A 24,403-nucleotide genomic window follows, 5' to 3' on the forward strand; every position below is an offset into this window, starting at 1 on the left:
AGTGTTTTCTGTTTGTTTGGTTGTTTTGTGCATCTGTAGTTGAAATCAATATTTTAAAGCAGAGGTCCCTTATACTATAAGCATTGGTCCAAATACAGTCAAAAACTGTTTTGTGCCAGTCTTGGGACTTGAACTCATGGCCTGGGTGCTCTAACACTTGAGAAAATAAACTCCATTTCTGGTGTTTTTCCTGGTTAATTATGAATAACAGTCTCACCAACTTTCCTGACCAGGCTGACTTTGAACAATGATCCTCAGATCTCAGCCTTCTGAATAGCAAGATTACAGGTGTGAGCCATGAGCCCAACCCCTACTACTTATTTTTTATAAAGTTTTATAGTACCCAAACATGCTAATTGATTTGCATACTGTCTATGGAAGTTTTGTGCTATAATTGTGGAATTGAGTACTTGAAACAAAGACCAGAAAAAAACTAAAATAATTAGCATGTAACTTTTAAAAATGATCAATTCTCTCTATTTTCATGTCCAAGTTCCATTTCTGGAATATATTAAGTAGTATTTGGAGTAGAAGCCAGTTTGAGTTTTAATATATTTTCCCTTGATCCTCATTTGGGGGCACTTAAATCTGAAAGTTAAGTAGAATTTAAACAAGCAAAGTGGGCTGGAGCTCCACAGTAACCATAGCTGCTTGTAGCCAAAGCATAACTTGGTTCCTGAAGCCACTGACCCACCAACAATTGTTTCAACAGCTTGCACTAGTTTTTTTTCTCTCATTCTGGAGATTAAACTCAGGGCTTTGGGCTCTCTCAGTTAGTTTGCTTGTTTGATTACTTCTGTCCAGACCGACTTTTTGATAATTATTTGGAGGAGGAGTCTCACAGACTTCCCTGCCCAGGCTGGCTTTCAACCTCCATCCTCTAGCTCTCATGCTCCCAAGTAGTTAGGATTACAGATGTGGGCCACCTGCATCTGACTTGCACCAGTCTTTTTCTATTAGAAACCTCTGCAAACTCTAAATAACCCTGCAGTCATTTCCACCCAGATCAGTAGGAAAGCACTTGCTCTGGTAGCCCAACCCAAAACTTGTAAGTGGTGTAAACACAGTCAATCATCTGCATGAAGGACTGCCATGATTGGGGCAGACAACCTTGCCATACCCCCTTTCTGGCTATATAAGCAGGTTGTTTGGCTCATTTGAAAAGTCAGCCAAAAGGTACCCTGGCCTTCTCCCCTGTGATCTTTTCTTGCCTTTTTGTTTTTCACCATTAGTAGAGCAGATGAACTGGCAATCTAAAGAAAGGAAAAGAGGTGGCAGCAGTGGCAGATAGCAGCCATGGTAGTGCCAGTGACAGCAGAGCTGGCAGCAGCAGCAGCCACCATGGTAGAGGCAGAGTCAGCAGAAGCCCCTTGTGGTAGCCAAGGGAGCTCTTGTCCAAATGGCATTAGAAGTGGCAGTAGAGACAGTGGTGGCAGTGGTAAGAGACTGCAGATTCAGAAGCATCAGTGGAAGCAGCTGCCATCCCAACAGTGGCAACGTAACAGCTAGCAGTGGTAACAGTGAAAGGGTAAAAGCAGTAGGGATCAGATATGTCAGAGACAACAAGGGACAGCAAAATTAGAGAGAAAGCAGAAGAGGATGAAGAGCTGAGGCTGAAGAAAGTCAGAAGTCTATAAAGAATCAGAGACAAAAGAAGCTGCAGGTCCTGGTTGCTTCAAGAATTCCAGAGAGGTGCAGCACTAGCTGCCTTTATTAAGGACTTAAGGATCCCTAAATCCAAGGCTCAAGAGCTGTCAGACTTAGGGAAAGGGATGAAGGTTCTCAGGACCAAATACTGGAACAAACTCTGTAACACCAGTGGACTCTACCTCTAATGCTACTGCTGTCTCCACACAGAGACAAAAACGATCAAAACACCCAGAAGAGTTCCTCCTCACCTACCCAAGATTCCTGTCCCAGCAGTGCAAAAGGATCCCAATGTTCATCACAGTGATAAAAAGGTGACTAACACAAGGGAACATTTCTTAACTAATTCCATCAAACTGATATTTTACTGATACCAAAACCAGAAAAAGACATCATAAAACTAAAACCCAACAACCAGTAGTCCCTATAAATATAGAGACAAAAATATTCACTCAACAAAATACCAGCAAACTAAATCCAGCAACATTTTACAAGGATATACACCATGACCAAGTAAGATTTGTCCCAAGAGTACAAGAGTTGTGAGAGCCAGTATATGAAAACCAATTAATGTTAATACATCATTTTAACAGAATGCAGAATAAAACACATGAACATTTCAATTGATACAGAAAAAGAATTTGACAAAATCCATTACGCTTTTACAAATATAAAACAAAATAAATACTAGCAAGCTATGAGCTTTCTCAACGTGATAAAGGACATTTATAAAATACAGCTAACATCACTAGATGTTGGTGGCTCATACCTGTAATCCTAGCTACTCAGGAAGCTGAAATCTGAACATCACAATTCAAAACTAGTCTGGACAGGAAAGTCTGGACAGGCTCTTATCTCCAATCAACCATCAAAAAGCCAGAAGTAGTGTTGTGGCTCAAGTGCTAGAGCACTAGCCTTGAGCAGGAAAAGCTCAAAGACAAAACCTACATCCTGAGTTCAAGCCGCAGGACTAGCACTAAAACAAATAAACATGCAAACAAACAAAAAACCCAGCTAGCTTCATATTTAATGATGAGAGACGAAAAGACTTCTCACTAAAATTGGAACAAGACAAGGATGTCTGTGTCATTACAATATTTCTCTCTTATGTGGAAGTTAGATCTAAATTACAAATGTTTACATAAACAATTAAAGGGTACATACATATATACACAAGCATCTTAACTAAAGTATAGTGGATGCACAGGAGGATTCCAATGATATAATTCATTTGAACAAATATCGTACAGTTTAACAAAATGAATACCAGGAGGCTGAAACTTGTGGTGTCAAGGGGAGAGGTAGACAAATAGAGAGAGGAAGGGTAAGTGAATACAGTCATAATATTCAATAAATATATGTGAAAATTCTAGGAAAATAGAGGGGATGGATGGGGTTGGAAGAGATGGGAGAGAATTATGAAGGAAGTAACATTGATCAAGGTATATTGTGTTCATAAATTGACATGTTGAATTGAAACCCCTTTGTACAATTACTTGAAGATAATTTTAAATTATTTAAATTATTTGAAATTATCTAACCTCATGTTTCATGATGAAAGTCTGAAAGATTCCCCACTAAAATTAAGAATAAGAAAAGAATGTCTACTCTCACTATTCATATTAAGCACAGTATAAGTTCCCATATGAACTTATACTCAAATCATTTAGGGAAGAAAAAGAAATGCATGATATTCAACTTGGAATGGAATAAGTAATGCTATCACTATTTGTGGATGATATGATTATATATGTAGAAAACATTAAAGAATCAACCACAAAATATTAATAGATATTAAATTCAGCAAAGGTTGCAGGATACAAGATCAATATTTAAAATTCACTTGTATTTCTATATGCTAGCAATGACCAATTCCATTTTCAGCATCATAAAAATAACAAATTTATGGGGCTGGGATGGTGGCTCAGTGGTAGAGCGCTTGCCTTGTATGCCTGAGGCCCTGGATTCAATTCCTCAGCACCACATAAGCAGAAAAGGCCAGAAGTGGCACTGTGGCTCAAGTGGTAGAGTGCTAGCCTTGAGCTGAATTGCTGAGGGGCAGCACCAAAGCCCAAGAGTTCAGGCCCCAACAACAACAAAAAAAAGACACAGGAAAGATGCCATATAGAAATATCAAATATCAAATGCAGATCAAAGGAGTCCAATTTTGAATTTGGCTTCACTCTAATACAAGTGGGTCCAATTCAGGTAAGGAAGGAGGACAACTCATTTTGAGACAGAAATACATGGGAACTGCATGCTGCGATCATTCAGAGCACATTACAAGTATTAGTTTCTGTATGTCTTCTGTGCATCTTCATTTTTATTCAAATGGGATATTTATTTTCTAGGATATTGAAAATTTTATACCATTAAAGAATAGTCACTTTTTGCCTTTTAAAATATAGATTCTGCATATCAGAGAGAAAATATGTAATTTTTGTCCTTTTGTATCAGACTTATTTCACTTAACATGATGATCTCTAGTTCCATCATTTTCTTGCAAATAACATAATTCTTTTATATGGCTGAATAAAGAAAGCATTGTGCATATGTGTGAGAGAGAGACAGATACAGTGAGACAGAGACAGAGTCACATTTTTTTATCTATTCATTCATTGATGGACACCTAGGCTGATTCCATGAAATAAACGTGGGTGTTCAAGTATCTCTATTGTATGCTGGCTTTGTTCCTTTGGGCATACACTCAAATGACCCAGATATGGTGTAACAGGATCATACGGGAGTTCTTTTGTTAATTTTTTGAAGAACCTCCACAATGACTTTCATAATGGCTATAATAGTTTACATTCCCACCAATAGTGTAAAGGTTATTCTCCCCCTAGCACGCAATATCATATTACCTTTTTCAATGCACCACTGAGCTATGACTCACTCTGCTAATGCTATCTCTTAAGAGGGCTCTTCTTGACTTGCTTCCCAAAATGCTTTTGCTTCCATTTAAGTAATGTACATTTCTAGTTCTTGGTTCTATGACCTGTCATGCACAATTAAAATTTTCCCCTTTTTCTATAGTCTGGGCTTCTTGGCAGCTTCTTGGACTGGAATTTTGTCTTCTAGTTCTATCTAAACCACATATTTCCTGAAATGAGTAAAGATACACATTTGAGGCATCAATGGGTCCACACATTGGTATAGGAAGGCAGAGGATATTCTCTTCCTGGGCCACTGTCCTGGCTTAGGAATAGCCACCTGAACTTGGAAAGAGGGAAGCAATGAAGAGAGGCAAAGTATAATAGGGGTTGAACTACAAAAGGATTCCACTGTGACAGATTTTTCCTGACTTATACAGGCTGCTTTACAAACATAAACACAGATACGCATAAAGGAAACAGAGTAGATAAGTTCAACATCAAGACCCCAGTTCTTTCTGAAAAAAATGGTGATAGTTCCTCCTAAACTCTTCCTTAGCTTCACTACATTCTCTGCTGCCAAGGTTCTACCTGGATATTCTCTTGTTTGTTTTAGGACCTTTTTTGCAGCACTTTTCTTCACTAAACCACACTTCTTGGTGCTTGGGCTTGAACTCAGGTCTCCTACTTTCACTCAGCTTTTTCCACTCAAAACTGGTTCTCTACTGGCTTTGAATCAAGATCCTTAGATCTCAGCCTCCTAAGTAACTAGGATTGTAGGAAGGAGCCACGGATACCTGGCCCTTCCTGCTTCTCTCTCTTTTTTTTTTCCTTTGGGTCCGATTGTAGGCCTGAACTCTGAGCCTGGATGCTGTCCCTCAGCTCTTCAGCTCAAGATTAGTGCTCTAACATTTGAGTAACAGTGCTACTTCCAGCTTTTTTCTTTTTGCTTATGTGGTGCTGAGGAATCGAATCCAGGGCCTCTGACATGCAAGGCAAGCGCTCTACCACTGAGCCACCTTCCCAGCCCTCCTGCTTCCCTTTAATAATGCATTTAGTAAAAAGTTAATAACTAATGATATTTTCGGCTCTCCTTCCTATTTTTGTACTTCCCTTTTTACCCACCTGTATCATCTCTCAAATAACTGATGTATAACTGATGTTAAAAGCATGAATCTTTCACCTTCATATTCCAATATAGGGATTATATTTTCACCTTGGCTGCTTGCTTTTCATCTGGAATCTAAGTGCAGAACCTATGAGTCACTCTAATAGACCAGGCTCAACTTTTCTAATGGTATAATGCATCTCCCAGTAAGACTGCTTCACAACTTACAATGTTTTTTCTTAAACAAATGTTGGTTTCATTATAGGCCACTGCACAGCAAAGCCAATCATCCTACTGTTAGCCCAATGAGCTCCCTTCCCATAGCTTAGTATATTCCTTCCCCTCTCCACAGCTTATCATGTTCCCTTCCTAGGCAACATTAGGCCCATGTAGTAAAGGCAGTAAATAATCAGCCTCCAACCACCCCTGTTACCTTGGGATGCACTTCTCTGAGGCAGCTACCACCATAGAAGGCAAGAAGAGCCCCTTAGTGTGTCCTTCAGGTCTGGGCAGCTGCAGGGTCCCTTATCTACTACTTGCCAGAAGCCATAAATCCTAGTCTGCCATGATGAAGTCCTTGGCCCTCACTTCCACACCACAGTCTCTGTCTCCTAGCCCCTTCTAGCCCCTCCTAAACCACCCAAGTTCCATAGGTCACCTCAGATAATAGCCGGTGCTTCTTCTTCTCACTTCTCCCTTGTGAGAGGGGATCTTGCCGGCCCCTTTCCTGGCAATAAACCTTTCTTTGTTCTCTGTATCTGGATGTCTGCATGGTTTTCTGGCAGTCTAAAATACTCAAACACCTCCCCTACCCAGAAATGTGCTTCATTCATTGGATTATGTTCCTGGAATAGAAGAGCTAGGTCTGTTCTTGTTTTCTGTTCATGGATATTGTCAAACACTTTCTAAAGTAGCTATAGCAATTGTCAACGCCACCAGAAATATTTGAGAGATGACTATTTTCCTCATAAGAGACTATAACCCTAGTTTTATATTGTTCAAGACGATTGGAACAAATAAATATGGATTAACCCAAAATGGCTAGTTGATTAAGATTTCACAGAACACCCTAAAGAGTATCAGAATAATTGGTAGTCCCCTAAATCATTCATCAGTTTTCTTCATTTTTTGTAACTATTCTAATTGTAAATTTTCAATCTTCTATGATGTTTTGTGCACAATGTACAAGTCATGCATCTACTACTGCTACTTTAAATGGTTGAATATTTCCCAGGGAAAAGTGTACCTACAGTTATTTGCTTATCTCACATCAGCAAACATAGAGAAAAGCAACAGTGTCCTCTTCTAAATCTTATACAATCTTAGACATCATGTGACACACCAAGACTGATCAAGAATTAAGTCACAAATTGTATAACGCTAAAGAATAAAGCCAGAGACATTTTTTTAAGATAAGCAGACTTCTTTTTTCAGATCAAGAAACTGTCACACTAGAGTTTAGGTCACTTGCTACCTCTTAGAAAAGTCAAGGTTGAAGTTAATTACCCTATAATGGCCTAGTTTAGTTCTTCTAGTACATTTAGAAAATACAGTGTTGGAATGGCAGGACACTGAAAGCCTATATACAAGTAAAAATACTTATTTACCCTTATAATAAGTGACATATTTATTAGAGTCATTTTCATTATATGCAAATTGATGACTGAAGTTAGCCTAGAAAGTAGTTTGGCAGAAAGAGAGAATTCTAGGCATATGGTTCTGCATCTAACACACTGAGGGCATTTCATAGACATAGCTGATAAGCTGACCTCACGCAGATCACACCAAATTCCCCCTTATCCTCTGGCAAACGAAGCAACAACAATGCCAGAAATGAAAGGGAGAAAAGGGCTACTGAAGTGACACTTATTACCTAATGGGCTCAGAAGTTCTGTGGAACTGCTGTACTCTCAACGCAGGCCTGAGAAAAAAGGCAAAAGAAAACAATGGTTAGAATAGATTAAAGTTCAAATGTTTGCCAATGGCAAAAGTTTCCAAACAATGAGATTTTATAAAACAGAGCGACCCATTTGCCTGCCCCTAGTGTCTTCTGTTTATACTGATCTCTGTACATTGCCAGTGTTTCAGGGGGTTCAGAATTTCTTCATCAAAATGTCATTCCTGTTATATAAAGATAATAAAATATTTCTGTAGAGTGTGGTGGTGGGAGAATTATTCTAGCCTTAGGAAACAGCACATGAAACTTCTTTTCAAAAAGCTCCTGAAAAACATAGTTATCATATTTAAACGAATGTCTATGATAAAACCGCTGCTTCTTAAAGACAAATGCAAGGATGTAACTGGGTTTAAATCCAATAGCATGTAGCTCTGGACAAATGCAATGCCAAGATTTCCTAATTCATTCTTAATTGAAACATTTTAATTCTGATGACAGTAGAACCTAGCACTTCTCTAAAGATCCCAGAATGATCACTGTCTGCATAAGGTTCACAAATAAGATACTTGTGTGGATCCAAACTGATCACTATTATGGGTGCCAGTGGCTTACAATTATAATTCTAGCTACTCAGGGGGCTGAGATCTTAGTGTCTCTGGGGCAAAGCTAGCCCAGGCAGCAAAAGTCCATGAATTCTGACCTCCAATTAACCAGGAAAAAGTTGGAAGTGGGGTGTGGCTCAAGTGGTAGAGGGCCAGTCTTAAACGAAAAAAATAAGGGACAGTTGAGATAAAAAACTAAGGGACAGCACTCAGGCCCTGAGTTCAAGCCTCAGGAGCAGTGTGCACGAACACAGGTGTGCATGCACTCACGCACGTGCGCGTGCATGCACTCACACACGTGCGCGTGCACACACTCACACACACACACACACACACACAATGGTCAACATGCCAGAGAAATTCTGGACTCTGAGAGCATGAGGATTTAATAAGGTATTTAAGAATTTTAGAGGTCTAGGAGCCACATCATCAGGACCTCTTTCAAAAGGGAAAGTAGTCACAAAGAGCTCTTCACCATTTACTTGCATTCTCCAGAGGCCCTTAGGACAACCTTGAGAGCTAGAATGAGAAGTTATTAAAATCCAAGGAGCAGAGACTACTTGATTGAAGTTGAATTCCTTTTCAACTCACTGTTAGCACACTTAAACACATTACACATTTCTTCTTTAGATGTTCATGTCCCTAATTAAAGGATTTTTGTCCCTAATTAAAGGATTTATAATTCCTAAGAGTTTGGTCTCCAGAGTGCCTCGTCCTACAAAATATGTTGAACTTTCACATATTCCTTTACCTGCCCAAACTCATCACTCCAAGACACACACACACACACACACACACACACACATACACAAGCACGCGCACACACACATGCTGTCAGATCAATGACATCAAGTCCCTAAGTCTGTGAGAGTCCCAGCCCCTTTCCTTTACAGGGAAGCTCCTGCCCTGGTTGTCTTCGAACAAACCTTGGACCTCAGCCTCCTGAGGAGCTAGTTGTCCCCGCTTAGCCACCTTCTCCCTGGCCTATCTTCCTAAAGGATACTCCAGCATCTCCCCTGGCTTGACAGACTGGACCGTCTGGATTCTTTTACATCTCTCTGTGAACCAGACACAGCGACTGCAAACGGCACGCAGAGGACGCCGCTCTGAGGACCAAAGGCCGTCTCCAGATATCTTCCCAGGACAAAATGTTAATCCTGGGATTGTGCAAATCCATTGCACTTTGGAGAGTTTTTAATCCCTACGACGGAACCAAGGTTCGCGCCCCCTGGCGGCACGGACGCTCGCACTTCCACACCTTACCTCAGAGGTGGCCCGGTTTCGGTTCTATCCTAGCCAAGAGCAAGTGGGAGGACCTTCCAGGAGAGGGAAGGCGGGACCTGGTCTCCCGGCAACGGCCCAGCGATTGGCCAGCCCGTCTGCAGTGTGTCCAATAGCCAGACGTCTCGCCAACGTTCGGCGCAGAGTCTGCGGCTGCGCGGGAGATTCGAATAGTCTTCACGCAGCAGCTGGGCCTGCTGCCGTCCCCGCATCCTCCTCGCCATGGACAACCCGGAAAATGTATTTCAGTAAGTCCTTCTGGAGGGGTGGGAGCGATGCGATGGCGTCGCCCTCCGCCGCGGGCCCAGCGTCCCACAGGTTGTGTGCTGGGCTCAGCTCCCAGCGTCCCCCGGCCTTCCCCACCTCCTTCACCCCCGCTCCACCCCCGGCTTTGGGTTTGTGGCAGCCCGGCCCACCGCTCCCTAGCCCGGGCCGCTTCCGGAGCCATTCGTGTGGTGGGTGCCGCTCCTGAGGACACCCCGCCGTCGCCCGCCCACCTGGCTGCCCTGTGACCGTGGGGGGACGGGACGAGGTGTGAGGCCGAGAGCTCTTGTCGCTCGTCCGTGAGGACCCAGGTCTGGACAGACGCCTCGGTGGCAGGAAAGCGCCACCCCGGTGCGATTTCGGCATAACGAAAAATAGAAAAGTAAATCAAAAATGCTGACCCCATCGGAGCGAGAATTCACCCCGCTCTCACACCCATCGAGGGTGTGAGAGAAAAAAAGGTTTGCTTATTGTCGGATCATTCCTGCCATTTTCCTCACCTTTTTTGTTTTTCGTCGGTCGTGAGGCTTGAACTCCTGGCCTGGGCGCTGTCCCTCAGCTCTTCAGCTCAAGGCGAGCGCTCTACCACTGAGCCACCTTCCCAGCCCTTCAGCACAATTTTTAAAAGTTCCACGTTTGTTTTATAACTTAGGTGACTGACCCAGCCTGTGATTTAAAAGCATTCAAAATGGTTTAATCATGTGTGGTAGGAAGTAAAAGGTGGGCGCGCGCTCGCGCGCGCGTGTGTGTGTGTGTGTGTGTGTGTGTGTGTGTAGGTGTAGGTGTGTGTGTTAAACATCTCTTGGGGATCTGAGAACTAATGTAGTCAAAACAAACATTTGTTTAAGTCTTTTAGATTGTCTTCAATCAGTCCAACAAGGAAGGCATTCTCTTTTGGGACTCCACCCCTCATTTAAAGGGAGCCCAACTTTGGTTTAGAACGGCAATCTGCCAGATCTATTTTGATTTTTTTTTTAAAGCTAATTTGTTCCAATGAACTGACTGTGAAGTTTTAGCTGGTGTTAGCTATTTTCCTAGGATGTAGTTGATGTAGAGAGCATGATCTGTTTATTTTGAGCAAACTTGTATCACCCATTTTTGGGAGAAAGGTTCTGACCTTATAGGGATTTATCCTGATGTAAGGAGGCATGAGAGATTCAAATTTAGAAGTAGGTTTAGAAAAGTATTCCCCAGGAACTTTTTATACCTATCTATTCTCGTTCCATCCTATATAACCAACCTTCTAGTTTTTCAAGTGTTCGTTTTTGAAAATATATTTTTGTAGTCTATCTATGTTTGTGTAGGTGTGTGTACATTTCCTGCCTTTATCTCACATCAAATGTAGCAGAGAAACATGGCATTTTTTTGCCTAACAATATCCTTAGAAATAAATACATAAACACATTTTTTTAAGTTTTACAAATTCATACAGCATTTGGGCTGTTGATTTGTCTTTTGCTATTACAAATAGTGTTCCAGTAAAAATATTGTGCATATGGTATTTGGCATATACACAGGTGTATCTGATTTCTAGATTTCCCAAAGTAGGTTTACAGTTATCCCCTTACCCACTGTTTCAGTTACCTACATTCATCTGTGGTCTGAATATTTTAAGTGGAAAATTCCAGAAATTTCTTCAGTTTTAAATTGGATGAGACTAAACATAAGGCTTCCTTCCCTATGGCCTAGCCATCCCACTCCTGGGTATTCACCCACATGACCACAAACCAGGCTGCACTGAAGCCAACAGCCCAACCATGTTCATTGCAGTACAGTTGACCATAGCTAAGATCTAGAATCAACCTAGATGCCCCTCAATGGATGAGTGGATCAAGAAAATGTATATATACACAATTGAATTTTAGGCTTCCATCAGAAAGAATGACATTGTGACATTTGTAAGGAAATGGAAAGACTTGGAAAAAATTATACTAAGTGAAGTAAGCCAGACCCAAAGAAACATACTTAGGTTTCATGGTTTCCCTCATTTGTAATCATTAGAAATGTGCCTATAAATCTACAAGTAAGTCCAATGGATAGTAAAAGACAAATAATTACACTTGGACATGATTAATTATACAGCACTTTAAACAGTCACACAGTGGAACCACAGTGGATCCTCTCAGGAGAGGATCGCAAAAGCTAATAGTTGTGTGCATATGGTCACATAAAATGAGGCTTATTGAAATGAGTTCTAAGAAATGGAAATCAAGTGGTCACATAAAATGAGGCTTATTGAAATGAGTTCTAAGAAATGGAAATCAAGTTTTTCTTAATGGTCCTGTTTGCAGTTATTTTCTTTTTTTTTTGTTTTTAGATTTTTTTTATTTAATTTTATTTTATTTGTGAACATACTGTACAGAGGGGTTACAATTGCATGGACAGGATAATGTGTTGCAGTTATTTTCTTCCTTCTGTTTATTCCCTTTGGTCACTGTTTGATTTCTAAAAACTTTGTCTTGTATATAAATTTATTTGATTTGGGGAGAAAAAGGGGAAGCACAGAAATGGTGGGACAAAGAGTGAACCAATTCAGCAGTGGTACTCAGTAGACATGGTTGGAATGAACTATACAACTTGGGAGGGGGGTCAGGAGGAGAAAAACTGGGAGAAAATGAGGGAGAGGGGGTGACATTGTTAAAAAAAGGAATGTACTCATTACCTGACTTATGTAACTGTAACTCTTCTGTATATCACCTTTAAAATAAAATTTAAATGAAAAAAATAACTTAGACACTATTCTGTGTAGCCTGATGAAATCTTGTACCTTCCTGCTCTTTGCAGTTTAGGGAAATGACTCTTGACTCTGTGTACCATGGCCAAGTTACTTAGTATCCCGCCTACTGACTTAGTGGTATTCTATAGTGCCTTGTGTACATACGCCTTAATTTCCTAAATAATGATTCCAAAGCACAAGAATGTGATGCTGGCAATTCAGATATGCCAAAGAGAATACAAAATTATGCTTCCTTGTAGTGGTGAAAAGGTGCACGTGTTTGACTTAAGAACAAATGAATGAAATTCATAGTGCAATTGCTAAGATCTATGATAAGAACCTCTCTTATCTTTTCCATGAAATTGTGAGGAAGGAAAAAGAAAATTTTGCTGTCATACTTACAAACTGCAAATGTTATTGCCATAATATATGGTAAGTGCTTAAGATATAAAAGACATTAAATTTGGAGATGAAACACAGAACAGAAGATGTGTTCTGTCAGCCATAAATTGTACCAGAGAGCAAGGAGCCTATATAACAAAGACTTCGGTAAGTCTTACCAAGCCATTCGCACAACTAAGGGATGGCTAGAGCGATCCAGCAATAACTTAGTTTGAAAAAATATTGAATTACTCAAGAGACCGTGTCTACTGAGACAGAAGTTGTTCTGCCATGTTTTCAAAAGAGTTGAAGAAGTTGATTTGGGAGAAAGGATACCATCCCCCAAAAGTCTTCATTTGTGCTATTTTATTATTATTCATATTAATCTGTTTCTTTGCCTGATTTACAAACTAAGTTTAATTATACTTATGTATGTATCAGAAAAAGCAATATATAAAGGACACAATATTATAGTTCTACAGTTTCAGGTATCCTGTCAAAATTTTGATTCAGGTGAAGATGGAGTGGCAGGTATTGAATGTACGCCTGCCTGTAAGAAAGATGTGAGTACCTGCTTCCTGTTACCTACTTTCTTGCTCCTCTCACATTTTTCTTTCCCAATAAGATACATTTAGAGAGTTGTACTTCGATAAGGTAGATTTCTCTTTTGAGAGAGTTTGAACTTATTTTCCATGTGTAAAAGCTTGTAATTCAAGCCTGCTGCTGGCAGTTCACTGATCTTAGCTACTCAGAAGGCTGAGATAAGATAAGAGGATTGTGGTTCAAAGCCAGCCAAGTCAGGAAAGCCCATGGATCTCTTACCCCAATTAGCCACCCAAAATCTAGAAGTGGAGCTGTGGCTCAAGTTGTAGCCTTGAGCAAAAAAGCTCAGGATAACACCCAGACCCTGCCTTCAAGCCCCAGGACCAGCACACACGCATGTACACACAGACACACATAGCTTGTAATGCTCAGTGAAGTGTTTTTTTTTTTTTTTTGTCTTTTATGCCTTTAGTTCATTTTCAATTTTTAGAAATTCTTTTGTTTTCCCAGCTTGTCATTTCTCTTGTCTCTGGTGGTAGTTTTTTTTTTTAACTATTATCTGATGTGTACAAAGAAACTTTGTATTATCTTATGGTTGACTTTATATTGCTTTTTTTGTTATGATATCTGGATTTTGAGTCATGAAGAACGTTGGTTTCATTTCTGTACTAAGGTGATATCTAGAAGAGAGTGAAATTTAATATTTACCTCTGTTTTTAAGGTTCCTTAATTTAGTCTCTGGAATAATTTGATGTAGATTTTTTAAAAGAAAAGGTATAGACATTTCATCATGTACAAGTCCATGAAAGTCTCAAAATAAAAGTATCACAGGACTTATGAAATGGTAACATCTGTATACAACACCTTAATAATAGCAAAATTACTTTTTAAAAAAGTGTCACAAAAAGAAGATGAGGCAGATGAAAAACATCAGAGGTTAGCTGTTGACCTCATATGGGATTGTGGCAAATTTCTGTTACCAAAAGGTTGCTGTGCAGATCTGTAGTTTCTTTTAATAACTCAGTATGCCAAAGAAATATATTTTTAGGTCTCCTGTAAAATATTTTAATCCCTTTTAATAAAAAAAACTTACAATTTCTCATAAAACCAGTCCAATCTGTAAGCCCCACCCTACTTCCTCTGAAATGTGCACCATGTGCATCATGTGCACTTCTGTCACCCTGGCCTGTACCACCCACCATTGCAACTCTAGTCCATCCTAAGTGGTTCTCACCTCCATTCCCCTACCTCTTAGAGGAAAAAAGTAGACATTTTAAAATGTGAATTTGAATCTGTCACTCTACATTTTCCTGCTCTTCACATTTAAACCACACTGATTCTATTTCTGTTACTGGAAATAGCCAGTTCCTGAAGTTCTCTCTGTTTGACCATTTCCCTCCTGATAGTGTGGCTGCCTGGCTTTAATCTCATGTCATCCCCTTCAAGAGGCAGGCCTTTCCTAACCACTCTATCTAGAAAGAGTAACCCTTACCACACTCTTATCCTCTTCTCCTGTTTGGTTTGGTTTTGTTTTCTTCTTAGTACTTAATATAACTTGACATATTTAACATTTTCTTTGTTCATTTGTTTGCCTCAGCATCTGAGCTTCCAGAAGAGTTTTGTTTTGTTTGGCTAACTTTTTTCTTTTTCTTTTTCTCTTTCTTCTTGTTCTTTTTGGTTGTTGTTTGTTTGTGTGTGTGTGTGTGTGTGTGTGTGTGTGTGTGTGTGTGTGTGTGATTGTGGTTTGAACTCAAGTCCTTATGTTCACCAGGCAAGTGCTTTACCACTTTAGCCACACCCCCAGCCCTTTTTTGCTTTTAGTTATTTTCAGATAGGATCTTGTGTGTTTGCCTGTGTCTGACTTCAGATTATGATCTCTACCGCCAACTCTGAGTAGCAGGCATTATAGGAGTGAGCCATCGTGACTGGCTACTGTTTAGTTGCTTTTTAAACCCTGTAGTTGGGTATGTGGAAATGAGAGAAGCAGAGTCTTCTGAAAGCTTTAGTGACTAATGTACTTTCACTCTGGTATGCTCTTCCTTAGGAGCAATGTGTTACCTTGGAGCCCAGGAAACTCTTTAAGTTGTGGTGCTCTGGCTTTCACTCAAGTAGGTGTAACCCTTCTTCCATCTTGTTCTAGCCATTCTTCTAGGAAGCAAATGAGAGGTCTGAGTAGGATCATATCTTAATCCTACTGTTAGGAAGAGTGCAGCAAGCTCCCAGACTTGGCCCTTCAAAGAAGCTATGCCAGGGGCTGGGAAGGTGGCTCAGTGGTAGAGTGCTTGACTTGCATGCATGAGGCCCAGGGTTTGATTCCTCAGCACCACATAAACAGATAAAGCTGAAAGTGGCTCTGTGACTCAAGTGGTAGAGCACTAGCCTTGAGCTGAAGAGCTGAGGGACAACACCCAGGCCCAGAGTTCAGGCCCCACGACTGAAAAAAAAAAAAAAAAGCTATGCCACTGGGACCAGGTGAAGGAGAGGCAGGGATAGAGCTAGAGATGAACTTTCATCAGGAAACGGCTTCTGAGTTTTCTAACTACTTCTGAGTGAATGTTGTTTCAAATTTTATACTATAGCATTTGGGTTGATAATTTGTTTTTTATGTTAAGAGATATAAATGAGATTCCAATTTTTTCTTTTTTTGCTCTTAAGAATTATCTTCAGTATCTCACATATGTGCCTTTCACTGTTCTAGAATGTTTGAAGCCCATATGCGAAACTACAAAGGCAGTGACCCACTTGGAGAATGGGAAAGGTCAGCATTTACTTTACTTTTTCCCTTGACACCAACTATATGCTACTCTACTGAAAACTAACATTATCTGTGTCTTTCTAGCTACTTGCAGTGGATAGAAGAGAATTTTCCTGATAATAAAGACTACTTGATACTGTCATTAGAACATTTAATGAAGGAATTTTTAGATGTGAAGAAATACCACAATGACCCAAGATTCATCAATTATTGCTTAAAATTTGTAAGTATACTATCAGATGGCTAATCAGATCAAAATCATGTTCTTTTGTTTTGTTTTGTTTTTCCCTAGATCTTAAGATTGTTTGGTGCTGGTATTTTATTTAACTTCCTTGTATCCAGTCTTTTTTTAAAAAATTTTATGGGTAGAAGTGTTCATTTTAGAAAGAAAATGCACTGTATTTAGACAGTGATTTAATTTTAAAAACATAGTCTTCATTTCAAATCTGCAAGTGTTCCAGCATGAGACAGAAACTGAAAGCTTAAAAAAGTAGAATGTATGTTGGGTAAGAAATGTTTGGTGAGGGGAAGATAAGCAGAAACTACCAGGTACTAACAGGCCTCTGGGAGCAAATTAAATTTATACAATAATGAAAACTTTACCTCTCAAAGACTAAATTTAGTACTAAAAAGATAAGCTAAGTCAGGCTTTAAGAGGTTGGGACAAAGCCTGGAATAAAAGCTTGGAACATGGGCTCTAGTAATAGAAATCACATATGGAGTGAATAAGAGTAAACATGAACTTGTTCACTAAGTTATAAAATAAGCTCTCTGGAGCTTAGATTAAGAGATTAAGCTCAGATTAAGAGAAAAGTAATATTGGATGTAATAATATTATCAACGACTCACTAACTTAGAAAATAGTACAGATAATTTTAAGAATATTGAATGTTAAGGAAAGGAAAGAACCTAACTTTTTGGTTTGCTGTCAGAACTGTACACACCTTTACCTATGCAATGTCTATCCTCAGTCCTTTATGAGGACTGAACAGTGGAGGGCTATCTAGATTCTGGACCTGACCTATACTAATAATTTCATTGTCCTTATATATTATTATAGATTGATTTAGTGTTCCTAGTGTCTTTATTTACATACTTTTATGCAGAGTAATTACATGTGTTTATGAAATGCAGTATGATAGATATTTCAATATATACATGTAATGTGTAATGATCCGCACAGGCTAAGTACATATCCATCACCTCAGTTGCTTATCATTTCTTTGTTTTGGGAACATTAAGAATCTTCTCTAGCTATTTTGAAACACAAAATTACCCTGTTACTAGGATACCCTGCTGTTACTCATTATTAGAAGTTACTCCTTCCCTGTCCAACAGCCCATATACCTGGTAACCTCTTCTCAGTCACCCCACCTCACTTGTCTTATATGTTTTTGGTCTGGGTTCCTATAGGCTGAGTACAACAATGACCTCCATCAGTTTTTTGAGTTTCTGTACAACCAGGGAATTGGAACCCTGTCATCTCCTCTGTACATTTTCTGGGCGGGACATCTAGAAGCCCTGGGAGAACTGCAGCATGCCAGTGCTGTTTTTCGGAGAGGAATTCAGAACCAAGCTGAACCTAGAGAACTACTGCAACAACAGTACAGGTAGTTTCAAAATAAGAATGGAATATTTGCTTTTAAAACACTTATGCTATTGAAAGTGATACTGTGTCTCAGAGTAGTAGAGCACAAGCTATGGGCCAAAGAGCTCAGGGACAGTGCCCAGGCCCTGAGTTCAAGCCCCACAATCAACAACAATTTAAAAAAAGAAAAAAGAAGAATTTTGTGCTATCCATTTTAGTGGGAAATCCTTCCTGTGGGAAATGTGCTCAATATAGAATAGTATACAGAAAAGAAATTGCCCAGAAATATTACTATTATCATTGTAGTGACAATTGTGGGACAGCGCACAGACCCAGAGTTCAGGCCCCACAACCAGCAAAAAAAAAAAAAAGAATACTTTGCTATAGTATTTGTACTTAAATATTTTTATTATAAAAATTTCAAAAACATGAAAAAGAAAAATTAGTATATAAACCACCATTTAATGACACATGGCAACTATGATACCCACAAGACAGTATATTGGAATTCAACTTTACAACTTTGTGGGGGGGGGGGGATGAGATGGGGATGGAGGGGAGAGAGAGGGAAGGGATAGTGGGAGAACAAAGGAAGGGGTAACAATGCTCAACAAGATATGTACTCATTCCCTTACTCATGTAAATGCAACCCCTCTGTACAGCATCTTTACAATAAATAAAATTAAAAAATTAAGAAACCTCCATTTATACAGCACATTCTTTCAATAATTATTAACGTTTTGTCAATTTTTTCTGTGCTGATGAATTTTAAAGCAGCTCCAGAGCAGCAGATATTTTGCCTCAAACTCTACCACATAAATATCTCCAAAAGATTATTTCTTACAACTTTTACTCCATAATCATTTAATAAAAATAACAATTCTTTAATATCATCTAATTTTCTGTCTTTCCCCATCATGTAAAAAGGTTTGGTTTCAATTGATTTGTTTAAATTAAGAGCTAAGCTGTGTTTAGCATTTTGTTGTATATCTCTTCCTTACAACCTTCATATATACTCTTGCTCAGCTTGGGAGCTATACATTTTTGAAAGTTGATATGTAAAAGTGCCATGAAATGACATATCTGAGAACTTCTCATTGCCTGAACAGTATTAATCTGTCTGCCTTTTGAAGTTTTATACTTTCAGTTCTTTCTTCAAAACATTATATTCATTTTGTTACAAATGTACAAAATAGCTAAAGTAGGAGTTCAAACACCCTGGGTTATATTTGCAGACTTCAGACATGGAAAAAGTATATATCTTATGTGGATTTGAGAAATGTAGACTTAACCTGGGCAAAAGGATGACTTTTGTGTGTGTGTATATGCTGGTCCTGAGGCTCAAACTCAAGGTTTGGACACTCCCTGACCTTTTTTGCTCAAGGCTAGTGCTCTACAACTTGAGCCACAGGCTCTATTTTTGACTTTTTGGTAGTTAGGGTCTCATGAACCTATCTGCCTGGGCTGGCTTTAAACTGTGAACCTCGGGTCTCAGCCTCCTGAGTATCTAGGATTCCAGGTGATAGCCTCTGCTCACAGCAAGGACATTTTCTACTAGATATTTTAGATATGAATATACACTCTGAATTTTATTCCTTAATTTTGAAGCAACTCATATTCCATTTTATGTTCTTTTTCATCCTCAGTGTTCACAGGCTTATATTTAGTTTCTGTTTGAATATATATATGTATTCAACTTTAAATTTATAATCTACGTTGACATCTTTTCTACCATCATTTAGGTTATTTCAGGCTCGCCTTACTGAATCGCGTTTGCCAGCTCAAGGTAAATAATCCTTTCTAAAAGGTCTAGATTGTTAATAATTGAGTCTCTTAATTTTCACTGATTTTTCTTCGTCTTAAAAAATATATATATATCTACTATTTACTGAAAACCATACTCTACTGTCTTGGGTCATGGGGATAGCACTGTAATAATAATAAAGCCTATAAATAGCCCTAGGACCAAGACTTCTGTCTTACTTATCTTACCACTTTAATAGAGCAAACTTAAAAGCAAAGCTTGAAGTTTTCATTCTGTTACAACAAGTGAGACAGGGAGGTATTTAAAAGATGTTGTCAGAGCTGGGCACTGATGGCTCATGCCTGTAATCCTAGCTATTCAGGAGGCTGAGATCTGAGGATCATGGTTCAGTGCCAGCCCAGGCAGGAAAGTCCATAAGACACTTATCTCCAATAAACCACTAAAAAACCAGAAGTGGTGCGGTGGCTCATGCGATAGAGTGCTTGCCTTGAGCTGATGAGCGTAGGGACAGCACCCAAGCCCAGAGTTCTAGCCCCAGGACTGACCAAAATAAATACATAGATACATACATACATACATACATACATACATATATACATAAAAGATATTGTCAGGTATGGTAGATTACTCCTGTAATCCCAATGATTTCAACACTTGAATGGCCAAAGGAGGAAACTGAAGTTTGAGCAACATAGGGATACTGTTTCAAAAAGTGAAAAGTTTCCAAAATAGATTCTAGACTCTGTTCTAAATTACATCTATGTGTATCTATCTATTTAGGAAATATGATCCCTTTTTTTCCTATAGAATAAAAATATGTGTGTTGGGGGAAGGAAGATGATATGTTTGGTGTGTGTTTATACTGGGGCTTGAACTCAGGGCACTGTTTCTGAGCTTTTTTGCTCAAGACTAGCACTCTATCACTTGAGCCACAGCCCCACTTCTACCTTTTTGGTGATTAATTGAAGATAAAAGTCTCAGGGACTTTCCTTCAACCTGCGATCATTAGATCTCAGCCTCCTAGGTATGAGCCATTGGCACTCAGCAAGGTTTTATGTTTCTTTCCTATACTTTTTTGGGTGTTTTTAATTGGTAGGAAAATTGTTTGTATAATATTTGGATTTAAAAAATGTTTTACTTCCATTTTCTGAGAAAAATGTGAGTGCATTGAATGAATGAGCAAGGGAATGTATTATACAGTATTTTAATATTTTTTCCGTACTTTGTCTCATCTCATAGCTGGAACCTCAGAACCTCTGCAAAATGCCCAGATTTTAAACCAAGCAATAGCATCAAAATCCAGTCCAGAAAAAAACCCAGCCTATGTTTCTAAGAGTCAGGTAATAAAGACATTTTTAAGTTGTATGAAAACTAGGAATGTACTAAACAGACCATCTTGACTACTTTCTATATCCCCTTGGGCATCTCTTTTCTTTGACCTTGACTCCTGTCACTAAACCTTCATGCAGCTTCCTTGGCCTATTGTCATCTACGTCTGGTCAACTCATATTAGTAGTCATCAGACCCAGGGATCCCCACCACACAACTCCTGTTCTCACTTCCTTATCTGTCAGTGGCCTTCTCTCTCTCGCAGTTTCTTTCACTGGCCAAAGAAATCCCTATTTTGAGTCGCTTCTAACTGGAGGTTACTGAGCCTTGCTGAAAAAAATAAAAAGTCTTGGTGCCCATAACCTCAACCAGGACTCTCCTTCCAGTGTCCCAGCTCACTCATTATGTCTTGTGTATCTGTTAGGTTTCCCAGTTTACCCTTTAAGGCCTAATTATAGAGATTTAAACATCTTTTCACTCTTCTCTAGATTTCTTTTAGCTCTTCTCAAACTTGAGACCTATCTTCCATTAACTTTATTCTTATGCACTGGAAAAAATACTATTTCTTCAGAAGCATCAAATGATACCTTTTCATCTGCCATCAGCACCAACCAATAAGTGTAACTTTGTCTTTCTCTGCCATGCCTGATTTTTATTCCCATGGAGCTTTTTGCCCTACCAAGAATTCCCCTGCCCTGTGCCTAGCCATTGTGCTTCCCCTGTAGCTGAGATAATAGTGCATGCTACTCTACCTACCCATTACTTGAGATGGAGTCTTTCAAACCTTGAGGTTTTCCGGTCTCTGTCTCCAAGTGTACTAGGATTTATTGAGGATTAACATAATTGCTCAGTTTTATATGTTTTGTTCTTGGTGAGTTTTTAATTAGGAAAAGTTATGATAGTGTTGCAAACTAAAGCTTCAGCTGTTAATCATAATATAGCACATGTATAAATCTATTTGAGTCCAGGCCCTTCCACCGAAACATTTTCATATTGATTTGGGATGAAGTTGACTTTGTTTTTTTTTTTGTGCCGGTGTTGTTTGTAGTAAAGGTCACTTATGTTTGTTTTCTGTCTCTTAGAGTTCTGAAGTCTCTGGAGCAATATCCTCAGCTTGTAACAAAGAGCCAAATATGCAAGTATAATCATTGCTCTATTACTTAGTTTCCTTTCAGAGTGTAAATTTCCAGTATTGTAAATGTTGTCTTTTTCCCTTGTTGGTAACAAAGGGTACTCATGATTTCTAAATCAGAATGCTCTACAAACTCATCTTCGGCAGCCAGCGCTGATGTGCAGCAGGTCGTTATGTACTGCAAGGAGAAGCTTATTCGTGGAGACTCAGAATTTTCCTTTGAGGAGCTGAGAGCACAGAAATACAATCAAAGAAGGAAGCATGAACAATGGGGTACTTGTATCTCATATTTTGAGTTATTTGTATGTCATTTAAAATGGTAATTGCATTTTTCATCAAATAATTGACAATGCTGACATATTGCAGAAAATGTGTGTAGCTTATCTGTAAGAGGCTTGGAAATCTTTGCTAAACATGAACATGGCAGCCATGCTTGTATGGTGATTCAGTCCTTGTCTTCGCAGCATTGCTCATGTAGAGAGAACACTGCACAAGAATCTTTGTCATTAACGTTTTTCAGTATGATCTGTATGGATTTGTACTTCTGTACAGCAGTTCCAAATTTGCAGGCCCACTTACTTATACTATGACAGGATTAGATTGGAAATGAAAGTTCAGAAGAGATTTTTCCAAGTTCTTTACCTACTTTAAACAAATGAAACAAAAGGAGTTCTCTGATCAATGTGCCATATTATTTATGGCTAGAGAGAGGGCTAAGTTTAGTTCCTCACTAATGTATACCTTAATAGAGTTGGCTCTTATTATAACAACATAGACCCTAGGAAAATGAATCTTCCACTCAAGATTCTCTACTACATAGCTGAGACTATAACCATTCTGTGAGAATATTATTTATGTTGGATCAACAACCAAGAGAATGATCAATTCCTACTTTATACAGGACTGGACCCATTTTGAGCTGCGCATAGATAGGTGTAAGTCTCCAGTCAGGCTGTGGTATGGCTAAGTAAGCTGATCATAATGTGCTCCATGCACTTTAATGTACTTCACAAAAGTACTTGGAGAGTTCTTTGTATTATTATTATCTTTAAGTAGTTATACATAGAGGTTTCAGTTCAACATGTTGCTTGAAGTTTGTCTTTGAAAAACTGAAATGAAAAATCATTTTCAAAGTCATGATTGCTTATAAAAAGTATTGGGTATTATACTGGGCTAATATCAAATAATATTGTTGATCACCACGTCAATTCCTTACAATTCATATATGCCCTGAATATAATAGTAACCATGCTGGCAATAGATAAAGGTTATAACTAAACAGTAAATACATGGTCTGGGAAGGTGGCTCAGTGGTTGAGTGCTTGCCTTGCATGCATGAGGCCCTGGATTCTGTTCGGCAGCACCACATAAGCAGAAAAACCTGGAAGTGGCGCTGTGACTCAAAGTGGTAGAGCGCTCTCCTTGAGCTGAAGAGCTGAGGGACAGCGCCCAGGCCCAGAATTCAGGCCCCAGGACTGACTAAAAAAATAAAAGGTAACTACAGTTTTCAGTGCTCCAACTTAATAAATATGAGCATGACAATGCCATCCTAAAATAGGACCTTTTACTCATTTTATATATATTCCTCTGAGGACCTGGATTTAAGCTTTGTAAACAAACTCTCTTTTCTAAAGTAAATGAAGACAAACATTATATGAAGAGCAAGGAGGCTAGCGCTTTTGAAGAACAATTATTAAAAAAGAAAATGGATGAGCTTCACAAAAAATTACACCAAGTCGGGGAGCCATCCCACCAGGACCCCTCTGCTTTTCCGGAAAGGTCTGAGGTATGTCCCTGCTCTTTTCCAGTGAAGACTGTAACCCACCTAGTGGTGTTTGTAATTACTGAGTATTAATTTAAAGCTCATAATGTTTGCTTAATCTTTCACATAATGAGTTCCTGTCCATGAAAAAGAATACTGTGATAATCAAATGCCTTCTTTAAGAATATTTTGAAATTATTTTTAAAATATAGCCAGGTGCTGGTGGCTCACATCTATAATCCTAGATACTCAGGAGTTTGAAATCTAAGGATCACAGTTTGAAGCCAGCCCAGGTAGGAAAGTCCATGAGACTCTTATCTCCAATTAACCACCAAAAAAAGCCTGAAGTAGAGCTGTGACTCAAATGGTAGAGCAGTAGCCTTGAGCACAAAAGATAAAGGGACAGTACCTATCCCCTGAAATCAAGCCCCAGGACCCACAAAAAAAAAAAAATATATATATATATATATATTTATATATGTATATGTACATATATATTTTATATATATGATTTATTTTAAATCTAATAAAAATATGCTATAGGTATATTTATTTAAGCTTGTATCTTTTTAGGAAGAACATGTTAGTGAACATGTATGTATATACATGGATTTATACACATATATATGTATCAGTGGATGTTCTTCACTGATACTGCTGTGGTTTGTGTTTTGCTGTGACATTTCAGCTTAAAGAAGACTTATTTTCTGCTTTTTTGAACCTAGCACATCTTGTAGGCCTTTCACTTGCATAGAGATCC

General features: G+C 38.9%; 1 protein-coding gene across 1 annotated transcript in view; it reads left to right on the plus strand.

The window, feature by feature from the left end:
* The first annotated feature begins 9,568 nt into the window (after positions 1 to 9,568).
* Bub1 (BUB1 mitotic checkpoint serine/threonine kinase) overlaps positions 9,569 to 24,403 on the plus strand; it is a 42,413-nt gene continuing 27,578 nt past the window's right edge. The window contains exons 1-9 of the mRNA XM_013019718.1: positions 9,569 to 9,656; positions 16,011 to 16,070; positions 16,152 to 16,290; positions 17,481 to 17,677; positions 19,398 to 19,441; positions 20,660 to 20,760; positions 21,832 to 21,884; positions 21,979 to 22,154; positions 23,516 to 23,667. Coding sequence (XP_012875172.1) covers positions 9,631 to 9,656; positions 16,011 to 16,070; positions 16,152 to 16,290; positions 17,481 to 17,677; positions 19,398 to 19,441; positions 20,660 to 20,760; positions 21,832 to 21,884; positions 21,979 to 22,154; positions 23,516 to 23,667 — 948 coding nt within the window. The 5' untranslated portion in view covers positions 9,569 to 9,630. The remainder of the gene's footprint in view (positions 9,657 to 16,010; positions 16,071 to 16,151; positions 16,291 to 17,480; positions 17,678 to 19,397; positions 19,442 to 20,659; positions 20,761 to 21,831; positions 21,885 to 21,978; positions 22,155 to 23,515; positions 23,668 to 24,403) is intronic.

This window comes from Dipodomys ordii, unplaced genomic scaffold, assembly GCF_000151885.1.
Source record: "Dipodomys ordii isolate 6190 unplaced genomic scaffold, Dord_2.0 Scaffold47, whole genome shotgun sequence".
In the NCBI taxonomy this organism is placed as follows: Eukaryota; Metazoa; Chordata; class Mammalia; order Rodentia; family Heteromyidae; genus Dipodomys; species Dipodomys ordii.